This window comes from Bombina bombina, chromosome 6, assembly GCF_027579735.1.
Source record: "Bombina bombina isolate aBomBom1 chromosome 6, aBomBom1.pri, whole genome shotgun sequence".
In the NCBI taxonomy this organism is placed as follows: Eukaryota; Metazoa; Chordata; class Amphibia; order Anura; family Bombinatoridae; genus Bombina; species Bombina bombina.
Window position 1 is genome coordinate 177,535,541 of NC_069504.1, and position 13,140 is coordinate 177,548,680.

A 13,140-nucleotide genomic window follows, 5' to 3' on the forward strand; every position below is an offset into this window, starting at 1 on the left:
TTCAGACACCGTCTTCGCACATCCTCCATTGACAAAAGCAAAGAGAATGACTGGGAATTATGGGTAAGGGAAGTTACGCTTAACAGCTTTGCTGGGGTGCTCTTTGCCTCCTCTTGATGTCCAGGAGTTGAATATCCCACTAGTAATTGGAATGACGTTGTGAACTCTCCATGCCATAGGAAGGAAAGTATATTTCTATAACAGTTTTGGTTATGCAAAACTGGGGAATGGTAAATAAAGGGAGTATCTATATTTTTAAACAATAACATTTTTGGTGTTTACTATCCCTTTAAGTATGGTAACACAAGGACCTAAAACCTATTATTATAGGGTGTGCGATTCAGCACTAAGAACTCGGTGTAAGAACTGAATAATGGGACTATCTACCCACTGCTATGTGGCGCCACTACTTCCCAGTAGTATAAAGTTATTTGTAAATGCACTAGATCTAATTGTTTTTATTATCATGTCATATTGATTGTATATAATAGAATGCATTCATCTAAATGTCGCAACAAATAATTTGTATAAACTATGGTGCAGTATGTTTCATTTGTAACATGCTCTTTTCAGGGTGAATTTTAATTTGAATAATTCTTTGTGACTGCTAGCACATAACTTATGAAAATACTGAGTGTACCCAGATTTCAAAATATTTTAGTACAGTATATTGGAGATGCTTAGCATTATTAAGTGATGTAAGTATTGCCACTATTTTTTTCACAATGTATATTAATCTCTCAGTTCTCATGGAACATTAACACTTGTTAAACAAGTACCTTTTCTGTCATTAGGTGTTTCTAGATTTTGCAGTTTTTCTTCAGATTTGTAGTGAGCTTTAAAACTTGGCCTGGGGAGGTCTTCTCTATCTGAACTTCCCTCTTCAGAGTCGCTATTTTTTCCATCACTTTCACTGTAAGTATCTTCTTCCTAATACAGATATAAAAATAAAAAGTATTATATTTGACTTTGTTTTTTCCTGTTTAGAGACTACTATAGTATACAATGCTTGCTAGGATTAGAATAAATTTACAAAGCACTATGTGTAATCTTTCCAGCTACTATTAAAAAGTATAAGGTGTGTTGGCTTATTTACGAATAATAATATACAAAAATAACAAATTAATTTTCTTTGCATATACTTGTACCAAATGAGTGAGTTCTGCCTCTTAGACTAACATACAGGAACATAACACAACCACTCACAAGGCTAATACAGACGATTGGTTTATGCTCCAAAAATTATCACAAAACATGCACAAAATGTTTCAAGGAAACATTTTTGCAAAAATAAGCATATTAAAAAAAGCTCTGAAATAGAATTATAAATTCACGTGTGTCTGTAATTTCCCACTGGTATGTCCCCTTTAACTATACCACCTTTTAGAAACAAAGGCTTGCAAAGTTTAGGATTCTCGCTAAACCTAATATGACAACCTAAAAACCTTAATAAATGTATATACATATGAAACGAGCTTCATCAAGTGAACTTATGGTAAATACTTAGCTACACAGGCTTGAGATGTAAATATATATATTTTTAGGCATACGTGAAAAACTATTGGGTCAGTGGAAAATACATCTGATACATACCAGTATGTGTACTCTTATTTCACTGTCATACACCTGACATGTTAAAGTTTTTTTAAATGTTTCTGTTACAACAACTTGTGCATCTGAATACTAATGTCTAATTAATTTCCCATTTCTTTGTCAAACCAAAACAAGGAAATGAAGTGTTTCTAAGAAAGAAAAAGAGATGGACCTCTCTGATAAATAACTTTATTAAAAAATTAAATAACATCAATTCACTTACAAGACTCCTATTACATCCAAACCTGTAAAATAATAATTATCTGCACACCTGCAGTCCTCTTTGTGGCACCAGTGCATGACATCATCCACATACACCCTCCTATGGGATTCTGGGTAATGTAGTTCACTTAACTTGTGATTCAGTAGCATGCAAACTGAAAGTACAAGCTTACTTTTAAAAAGCTTTCTTAAGCTCACATTCTTTGCACTTTTCAAACTGAATGTTCTTAAAGAGATAAAAAAAATTATTTTTGTACTGTTGCCTGCATATAACTGCAAAGGATTAAACATTAAGCCCCTTACTGCTCACATAATAGTCACACATCTAAATCTTTTTGTATTTTTACTAATGTTCTCAGGATGATTTCAAATAAGGTAGGTTATTTTTAGATGGTGCATACATTAAACCATTTCCAGATCATTTATGTCTTTCTGAAGGTATATCCAAAAGAACTATACACACTATTATACAGGAGGTAAGATTAAGGGGTCGATTTATCAAAGGCTTCGCCAGTCTTCGCCCGCCTTGGCCCCCCTATGACTGCAGGTTCTGACAAGAGAACCTGCAGTCTGTATTTATGAAGCAGCAGTCATAAGACCGCTGCTTCCCTAACCTCTTCGCCACCTCTTAGGTGGCAAATTTCAATCAGACAGACCTGGGAGATTGACAGCTCCTGCCCGCACGTGATTGGCTGTGCGTGGGCGGCGTTGCACAAGAGTGCAAAAGAGCTTTCTTGTGCAATGCTGAATTCCAGCAGCGGAATTCAGCCCCCAGAGGCCGTAGCTTGATAAATCGACCCCTAAAACTTTGAGACTGTAATAAAAATGCTAAATTATGCATAGTAAAACAACTTTGCAGTATACTTTAATTTATTATTTTGCTTACTTTTGCTGAAAAAATTGTATTTTTCAGTCCTGAAAACTGAAAGAGCACATGGATGACTTTTCAAGCTTAACTTTTTCTCTGTCCATAATTTGTATTTTATCTTTTTTGGTAATTCCAGACAATGACATTGGCAAGCCCGGTCACCTCTAAATAAATTATTTGGAGCTGCAAACAAGGTGTTAATCTGCTGTAGTAACATCCAGATTGCAGACAAAATGAGATTACAAGATCTTTACTTTCCCTTTTTAATAAGGTGACAAGACATCCCAAATTTTCCAGGACAATCCAAGATTTTGTTCCTCTGTCTCTAATTTCTATGGAACAATTCGGGACACCCAAATTTTGCCCTGGTGGCCCAAACTGTCCCCCACATTAACTGCTACATTACCGGTCCCCATCCCCCGCCGTTTGCCATTTCCAGACACCTAATTTTAGTCCAGTGCATCTGGATCCCTTACAGGCCACACTGTAATGCAACTTCAAGCCCCAGAATGCAGTGTGGACAGAGAGAGCACGGTTCTGTCGGCTGGTCAAGTGTGCCAAGCAGAAATTAGTGAGAGTGGGATAAGTAGTGAGAGCAGGAGTATGAACTGAGCACAAACAATTGAGAGCTTTGCCATTTAACATTCATATTTGCATAAGAGTCTGGAATCATATGATCCTACTATGCATTATGAAAAAGTCATACTTTGTAATTGCAGGTTTTTGGTGCAAATTCAGTCAGTCCAAGCACTTTATGTGAATAATATAAAGGGTTTTTATTACTAATCCATGATCTTATATTTAATAATATATATATTTTGCATACCGATTGTAATGCTCATTTTGTTTATTCCACCACTCTCTCTGTATGGAAGATCGGGAGAAGCAGGCAGTGGATGCTAAATTTAAATGGATTCATCTAGTGCTGAATTAGTTTCTTTATACATACATACGTTGTACTTGCCCCCTGGGCCAAAGGTTGCAAGTCCTTCTCTGCTCTTGCCTCTCATATTTCACATCCCCTTATTTCTTCCCTCTCCCTGCTCTCTCTTGCCCCTCTCCACACCACAAGCTATACAGCAAAGAAATCTGTGGCCCGACCACACCATGGTATAATATGCATGGCTGGAATCCGATTATGCTTCCTTGCTTTTTTTTTTTATCAGACACAAAATCTGAATATTGAGTTTTTCAGTGTCTGTTCTCTGAGTAAGAGTGTCTGTGTGTAGGAGAGTGTCTGTGAGAGTGTATCTGTGTGAGAGTCTGTGTGTGTGTGTGTCTGTATGTATGTGAGAGAGGTATGTAATAAGATTGCTGTCAAAAAAACGTGTGTGATTCTTTATCATTGTGCATAAATTGTGACATATGAAACATGATTGTACTTCCAAAAAACAAGTGTACTTCCAAAAAAAGAATTGCATCTGTAATTAAAGATTTGTATTCTAAAAAAAAATTGTATTTGAAAATTTAGATTTGTATGTCACAATTTATGTACAATAATAAAGAATCACACACACTTGCCTTTTTGACAGCAATCTTATTCCATAAGAGAGTGTCTCTGTGTGTGTGCTTGTGTGTGTCAGTGTCTGTGAGAGAGAGGGGGAGTGTCTGTGTCTGTTAGAGAGTCTGTGTGTTTTTACTACTAATTTTCATTTTAGGTAAAATATTTTCATATTCAAAACTTCCTGTCCTTTTTTTGTTTTTTTGTAATTCCTCCTCAATATTTATGAAATGTTCCAAATTTGCATCTGGGAAATCTGGTCACCGGGGCAGCCCCGGAATCAGGTGGTGTGTTCCAGGTCAACCTCTAAATGTCCCAGACTCCGTCCTCTCTCTTCTTTTCATTGCAAGAAACTAACAAACATACGGCTCCAACCTCTTACTTAGACTTTGCCCAGGTTGGAGCTGTATGTTTGCTAGTTTCTTGCTGTTAAAATGATTACATAAGAGCGTGGGACCAGCTCGGCTTCCAGCTTTGACGATTTTCCAGTTGGCCATGTGACTTATTGTCATCAGAGGACGCAGCAAGAGTAATTTCTCAGTCTTAAGTGAATCCGGGAGAATAACGCTATATGGACCAGTGTGGTTCCCGCATCAAGGTGGATGGGACTGGAGTGATCAGCATTCCTCACATTGTGGAGCCTGCTCCTCTAAGCGGATACACAGCACCGAAGTTACAGTAGGAGCCCCTGCCTCCTTCCTCCTGTCAGAGCACTGCAATAAGCAGCATGTGGGAGAGAGGGAGGAGGTACAATACTTTCAGTAGCACAAGACATCCAGGTGCAAGTACCAGGGGCTGGGAAACAAGAAGTTAAACAGACACGTAGCTTCAGCTCTCATCCTGTCAGCAGCATCTTGCTCCAATGCAGCTCCATAATGGAGTACCTCTACCAGCATGTCCTTTTATGGCAATGGCTACAAACATTGTTGGAAAGTTTCTTGTTGGTTATCAACCACTCTAAGAAAAGTTTTTTTGCACCAGGATTAAATACTTTAAAAAATGTTTTTTAATTGATTAAATAAAATAAAATCATGCAGATTACCATATTAAATGGATTAGATGCGCTAGTCTGAAAGTTACAGAGTAGCTCAGTGCTTCCCTGGCACTGGTGACATTGGGACGAGACCTGGTGATCTGAACAAATATGGATTGAGGCCAAAGTGCTGCAATTATGTAGCTAACAGTGTGTAATTATTTATATATATAAATGTATAACAGTGTAAATTTGCTGTCCCCTCAAAATAACTCAACACACAGAAATTAATGTCTAAACCGTTGGCAACAAAAGTGAGTACACCCCTAAGTGGAAATATCCGAATTGGGCCCAATGTGTAAATATTTTGTGCTGCAACCATAATTTTCCTGCACTGCCTTAACCCTCTTGGGCATGGAGTTCACCAGAGCTTCACAGGTTGCCACTGGAGTCCTCTTCCACTCCTCCAAGACGACATCACAGAGCTGGTGAATGTTAGAGACCTTGCGCTCCCCCCACCTTCCGTTTGAGGATGCTCCACAGATGATCAATAGGGTTTAGGTTTGGAGACATGTTTGGCCAGTCCATCACCTTTACCTTCAGCTTCTTTAGCAAGGCAGTGGTCGTCTTGGAGGTGTGTTTGGGGGCTTTATCATGTTGGAATAGTGCCCTGCGGCCCAGTCTCCGAAGGGAGGGGATCATGCTCTGCTTCAGTATGTCACAGTATATGTTGGCATTCATGGTTCCCTCAATGAACTGTAGCTCCCCAGAGCTTGTAAGTGAGTGCTGGACTTTTTCTGTGTGCTATATTATCGTATATATTTTTTGTAATTTACCCATTTGGGAATGCACCCAGACCTGTCTGGGGTTAACTGCCTGTGGCTCAGTGGACGGTGCAGCTTCCTGAGAGTGCTGTTTTTGCACCCAGGGCTGAGCATGTTGCAGGGTCATGGGATGTGTACCCGGTCCGGCCTGAGAGTGCTGTCCCCTTTTGTGTTTTGTATATGTCTGGGGCGATTACATAAGCCTGTGCACCCTTCATTTTTTCCCAGTTTGTTTGACTGTGAGCCTGCATTGTGTGGCTGTTTAGGGACCCAGGTTTTGGAAGAGACCTTGACGTGGTACCTGGGCTTGTTCCATTTGGCCAGATGTGGTAAATAACTCTTCCATTGTTACTTTTTATCATATTTGTGAGCTTGTAAGTGAGTGCTGGACTTTTTCTGTGTGCTATATTATCGTATATATTTTTTGAAATTTACCCATTTGGGACGTGCACCCAGACCTGTCTGAGGTTAACTGCCTGTGGCTCTGTGGACGGTGCAGCTTCCTGAGAGTGCTGTTTTTGCACCCAGGGCTGTGCATGTTGCAGGGTCATGGAATGTGTACCTGGTCCGGCCTGAGAGTGCTGTCCCCTTTCGTGTTTTGTATATGTCTGGGGAGATTACATAAGTCTGCGCACCCTTCATTTTTTCCTAGTTTCTTTGACTGTGAGACTGCATTGTGTGGCTGTTTAGGGACCCAGGTTTTGGAAGAGACCTTGACTTGGTACCTGGGCTTGTCCCATTTGGCCAGATGCGGTAACTAACTCTTCCATTGTTACTTTTTATCCTAGTTGTGAGCTTTTTTTCTGTGTGCTATATTATCGTATATATATATATATATATATATATATATATATATATATATATATATATAACCCACACCACGTCCACATGACACACCCCTAAGCCACACACAATCAAAAGTGTACAGGAAATGACTGGGCTAAAAGGTTCCAATCCTACTTTAAAGGAGCAGTAAACAGAGTCAATTTGCATAATCAACAAATGCATGATAAAAAGACAATGCAATAGCATTTAGTCTGAACTTCAAATGTGTAGTAGATATTTTTTTTCTGACAATTTTAAACGTTATGTCTATTTCCACTCCCCTGTACCATTAGACAGCCAATCACAAATGCATACACGTACCATGTGACAGCCATCAGCCAATCACAAATGCATATACGTTTATTCTGTGAATTCTTGCACATGCTCAGTAGGAGCTCGTGACTCAAAATGTTTAAATATAAAAAGACTGTGCACATTTTGTTAATGGAAGTAAATTGGAAAGTTGTTTAAAATTGCATTGTCTATCTGAATAATGCAAATTTAATTTTGACTTGAGTGTCCCTTTAACCCTTTTGCTGCTAAGCCATTTTCCACCTGGGTGCTAATATTTAATTTTATTTTTTTTATTTTTGAAAACATTTTTTTTTTACTTTTTTTTTTTTTTTTTAACAGACCCCCAAGACTTACACTGTTGGAAAGGTTAAGCGATTACCTTTCCAACAATGGGTCTTGGGGGTCTGTAGCTGCTTAGATGCATGAGATACAGGCTTCTAAGCAGCATGCCCCCTCCTCCTATACTTAACATTGTTAAGTATAAAGTTGCGCAGTGACGTCATCATGTAATTGCGCGTGAAGTCACTGCGCATCCCGTGAAGCCACGGCGATGCCTGTCACTCTACAGGCACGATCGCTGGGGTAGGACCAGTAAGGAGCCCCCAGATCTACCTCAAGGTGGGAGAGTGCTCATGACGGCTCTGAGCCGTCATTAGCAAACGAGTGAGAAACTCTGTGACGGCTCAGAACCGTCATTAGCACTCAAAGGGTTAAAGGGACATTCAATAAAATATTTAGGCTCTAACTTCATAATCTCCAAAAATTGAATACACTAATTATATTAAAAATCAGTGACAACCGGTTGATAGTGGGGTTCATGACCATTAGAACATTTTATTATTGCGCTTTTAGGTCCCATTAAATATGGTGAAAACAAAATGTTTGCTTACCTGATAGATTTCTTTCTTTCCAGGCATGAAGAGTCCACGAATCATTCCAATTACTAGTGGGATATTCACTCCTGGCCAGCAGGAGGAGGCAAAGAGCACCCCAGCAGAGCTATTAAGTGTCACTTCCCTTACCCATAACTCCCAGTCATTCAGCCGAAGGGAAATGAAAAAAGAAGATAACACAAGGGTATAGAGGTGCCTGAGGTTTGTTCAAAAAAACTTCAGTCTTAAACTTAAAAAAGGGGGCGGATCGTGGACTCTCCATGCCTGGAAAGAAAAAAATTTATCAGGTAAGCATAAATTTAGTTTTCTTTCCTATGGCATGGAGAGTCCACAAATCATTCCAATTACTAGTGGGAACCAATACCCAAGCTAGAGCACACAGAATGAAAGGGAGGGAGAACAAGACAGGCAGACCTAATCAGAAGGCACCATCGTTGGAAGAATTTTTCTCCCATAGGAAGCCTCAGCCGAGGCAAAAGTATCAAATTTGTAGAATTTTGAAAAGGTATGTAAAGAGGACCATGTGGCGGCCTTGCAAATCTGCTCCACAGAAGCTTCATTTTTGAAAGCCCAGGAAGAGGAAACAGCTCTAGTGGAATGTTCCGTAATTCTCTCAGGAGGATGTGTCCAGCTGTCTCATACGCTAAACGGATAACACTTCTCAACCAGAGAGAAAGAGAAGTAGAAATGGCCTTCTGAACCCTACGCTTACCAGAGAAAACAACGAACAGTGCAGAAGTCTGCCGAAAATCTTTAGTTGCTTGAAGGTAAAATTTTAGAGTATGCACAACATCCAAGTTATGCAAAAGACGTTCCTTCTGAGAAGGATTGGAACAAAAAGAAGGAACAATTTCCTGATTAATATTGCACTACGACACTACCTTAGGCAGAAAACCTAGCTTAGTTTGAAGGAATCGCCTTACCAGCATGGAAAATAGAGTAAGGAGAATCACACTGCAGAGCCAAAAGTTTGGAAACTCTGCAAGCAGAAGAAATAGAAAGAAGAAACAAAACCTTCCAATGCATCGGCTCAAACAGAGCCTGCTGCAAAACTTTAAGAACAAGATTAAGGCTCCAAGTAAAAGCAACAGAATTAAACACAGGCCTGATTCTGACCAGAGCCTGAACAAAAGATTAGTAATCTGACAAATCTGCCAGACGTTTGTGCAAAAGAAAAGACAGTGCAGAAATTGACCCTTCAGAGTACTGACTGACAAACCCTTCTCCAGGCCTTCCTGAAGAAACGCCAGAACCCTAGGAACCCTTACTCTGCTTAAAGAGAAACCCTTCAAATCACACCAATAAAGGTATTTATGCCATACCTTATGGTAAATTCTGCAAGTAACAGGCTTATGAACCTGAAGCATGGCATCTATGACCTTCTCAGAAAAACCACACCTAGTCAAAATTAGACATTCAATCTCCACGCAGTCAGCTTCAGAGAATCTAGGTTTGGATGAAGGAAGCGACCCTGAAGTAGAAGGCCCTTCCTCAGAGGTAACCTCCAAGGTGGAAGAGATGACATCTTCACCAGATCCGCGAACCAGATACTGCGAGGCCACGTAGGAGCTATTAGAATCACAGACGCTCTCTCTTGCTTGATACGAGCAATTATTCGTGGAAGGAGAGCAAACAGAGGAAACAGGTATGCTAGATTGAAGTTCCAAGGAACCGCCAGAGCATCTATCAGAACGGCTTGAGGATCTCTTGACCTTGAACCCTACTTTGGAAGCTTGGCGTTTTGACAAGACGCCATCAGATCCAACTCCGGAACCCCCCAACCTGAGAGTTATCATTGTGAAAACCTCTGGGTGGAGAGCCCACTCTCCGGGACGAAAGGTCTGCCTGCTCAGAAAATCCGCTTCCCAGATGTCCACGTCTGGGATATGGATGGCAGAGAGATGGCAATTGTGAGACTCCGCCCACTGTAGAATGCGAGCCACCTACTTCATTGCTAAGGAACTCCAAATTCCTACTTGGTGGTTGATGTAAGGTACCGAGGTGATGTTGTCCGACTGGAATCTGATAAACTGGAACAAGGCTAGTTGAGGCCAAGTTGTCAAGGCATTGAAGACTGCTCTCAACTCTAAGATGTTTATGAGAAGAGAAGACTCCTCCTGAGTCCACAGTCCCCATGCTTTTAAGGAGCCCCAAACTGCTCCACAAGCCTAACAGACTGGCATCCGTGGTCACAATCTCCCAGGAAGGTCTCAGGAAGCATGTGCCCCTAGACAGAAGGTCCTGTGAAATCCACCACAAGAGAGTCTCTTGTTAGGGAATCCAAAGCTATCCTTATCGAGAGATCCGAGAGGTCCCCGTTCCATTGACTGAGCATGCATAGTTGCAGAGGTCTCAAATGGAACCAAGCAAAAGGAATGATGTCTATGGAGGCAACCATCAGACCAATCACCTCCATGCATTGAGCCACTGATGGACAAATAGCAGACTGGAGAGAAAGGCACGAAGCATGAAGTTTTGATTTTATGACATCCGCCAGGAAAATCTTCATGGACAGGGAATCTATAATTTTTCCTAAAAGACACACCCTTGTATCTGGTATAAAGGAACTCTTTCCCAGATTCACTTTCCACCCGTGGGAACGTAGTATGGACAACAACTTCTCTGTATCAGATCTTGCTAGATGAAAAGATGACGCTTGAAGAAAAAAGGTGTCCAGTTAAGGCGCAACAGCAATTCCCTGAGACCTGACCACTGCCAGAAGAGCCCCCAGAACCTTTGTAAACATTTTGGGAGCTGTAGCGAGACCAAAAGGAAGGGCAACTAACTGGAAATGTTTGTCCAGAAAGGCAAACCTCAGATACTGGTAATGATCCATGTGAAAGATACGCATCCTTCAGATCTATGGTTGTCATAAACTGACCCTCTTGTACCAAAGGAAGAATGGAACGGATGGTCTCCATTTTGAAGGACGGAACCCTGAGGAATTGGTTGAGACACTTTAGGTCCAGGATGGGACAGAAAGTGCCCTCCTTTTTGAGAACTACAAATATATTTGAATAGAATCCTAGACCCTGTTCATCTAGGGTAACTGGATCACTCCCAGGGAATATAGGTCCTTTACGCAGTTTAAGAAGGCCTCTCTGTTTATCTGGTCTGCAGATAACCTAGACAGGAGGAATCTGCCCCTGGAGGACAGGATTTGAAACAAATTCTATAACCGAGGGACACTGTCTACAGCCTAAGGATCTGGCACATTGCGTATCCAAGCCTGCTGAAAAAAAAAGAGAGTCTGCCCCCCACTTGATTCAATAAAGGATCGGGGGCGGTCCCTTCATGCTGATTTAGAATTAGTGGAAGGCTTCTTGGCTTGCTTTCCTTTATTCCAAGGCTGTCTGGACCTCCAAGAAGACTTGGATTGTTCCAAATTTGAAGAGGAGGAGGAGGAAGACGTTTGTCCCTTAAAGTTACAAAAGTAACGAAAATTAGAATTCTGGCGACCCTTAGGTCTATTCTTTGTTTCCTGAGGTAGGAAAGAGCCCTTTTCACCTGTAATTTCGGAAATTGTTTCAGCCAGACCTGGACCAAACAAGGTTTTGCCCTTACAAGGCAAAGACAAAAGCTTGGACTTGGATGTGATGTCTGCAGACCAAGCTTTTAACCACAGAGCTCTGCAAGCTAAAATAGTGAAACCAGAAATCTTAGCTCCCAGTCTAAGAACTCACATGTTGGCATCACAAATAAAGGTATTGTCCAGCTTGAGAGCCTTGGTCCTGTTTTGGATCTCCTCTATAGTAGTCTTTTCTGAGATTAGATTAGATAAGTCATTGCACCAATAAGTTGCTGCCCAAGCAACTGTAGCAATACTAGCAACAGGCTGCCACTGTACTCCCTGATGAATCTACATTTTCTTCAAAAAAGCCTCAAGCTTTTATCCATGGGATCCTTGAAAGAACAACTATCTTCAATAGGATGAGTAGTTCTCTTGGCAAGAGTAGAGATAGCTCCCTCTACCATGGGTACTGTGCACCACAAGTCATCTATAGAATCAGCAACAGGAAGCATCTTTTTAAAGACAGGGGACGGGAAAAAAGGAATCCCTGGTTTATCCCATTCCTGAGCTATAATATCTGCCATACGGTCTGGAACTGGAAACACTTCTACAGATGAGGGTACATGATATACAATGTTAAGTTTACTAGACCTTTTTGGATTCTCTGAGACAGACGAGTCTGACTCTTCCAAAGTAGCAAGAACCTCCTTTAAAAGTACTCAGAGGTGTTCTAACTTAAATCTGAAATTAATCTCCTCTGAATCTGCAGAATTGGTCACCAAAGTATCAGAATCTGACAACTCGCCCTCAGAAGCCACTGAGGTATCATCCTTTTTATCAGATAACTGAGAAATACTGACTAACGCAGCCTTAGCGGAGTCAGAATCCTTATTACCATTAATATTTTTGGATCTCCTCTTGCGCTTACCAGCAACTGGAAAGGCTGACAAGGCTGCTGAAACAGCAGATGTTATCTGCGCAGCAAAATCCCCTGGTAAATAAACCCCCCCAGGTGAAGTTGAGAGGAACCGCAGGGCACTTCATGTTAAACAGAATAAGACTTTTCAGGATAAAGCTGAGGCATGGCATGGACAACCGTATCCTGAGAGACAGACTCAGGAGGGGAAATCTTGGGGAGTCCATTGCAGCAAGAGAAGGTCTGAGATACATGATAATCCATCTGCCACACTAGTCGGTAGCTTTTGATCACTTTATAAGCATCTCAGAAGCAGCACGCCACTCCACTCTTCAAACCTCTATGAAAACGAAGGCGGAAGACCAGAGAGTCACGTGAGCGCAAATGAAAAATCAACTGCGCCACAGGAGTCAAAGCGCTATGTAAAATTCACAAAGTTGATACAAGTCCCCTTACATGTCGTGACCTAATCGGTCTAAATTAAATAAAGCCACAAACAGGGATAAACTCCACCTGACGTGTCCAGCCTGAGTTAGCCTCAATATATATATATATATAGGGCTAAACATTAACCCCTTATGTTCCCAATAAAAAATAGTTTCACATTTGAAGTGCCTGCTTTGAAATGCTGCCCAATATAAATTCCCATATATAGGAAATAAAATGTGTCCCATTAGATGATCCAATAAGGATTAACCTCTAGAGTGCTGCCCTCAGGAC

At 41.0% G+C, this 13,140-nt stretch overlaps 1 protein-coding gene across 1 annotated transcript in view; it reads right to left on the reverse strand.

The window, feature by feature from the left end:
- LOC128664358 (ankyrin repeat domain-containing protein 26-like) overlaps positions 1 to 13,140 on the reverse strand; it is a 418,274-nt gene that overhangs the window by 278,350 nt on the left and 126,784 nt on the right. Inside the window, exon 11 of the mRNA XM_053719196.1 lies at positions 780 to 930. Within this exon, the coding sequence (XP_053575171.1) occupies positions 780 to 930 (151 nt within the window). The remainder of the gene's footprint in view (positions 1 to 779; positions 931 to 13,140) is intronic.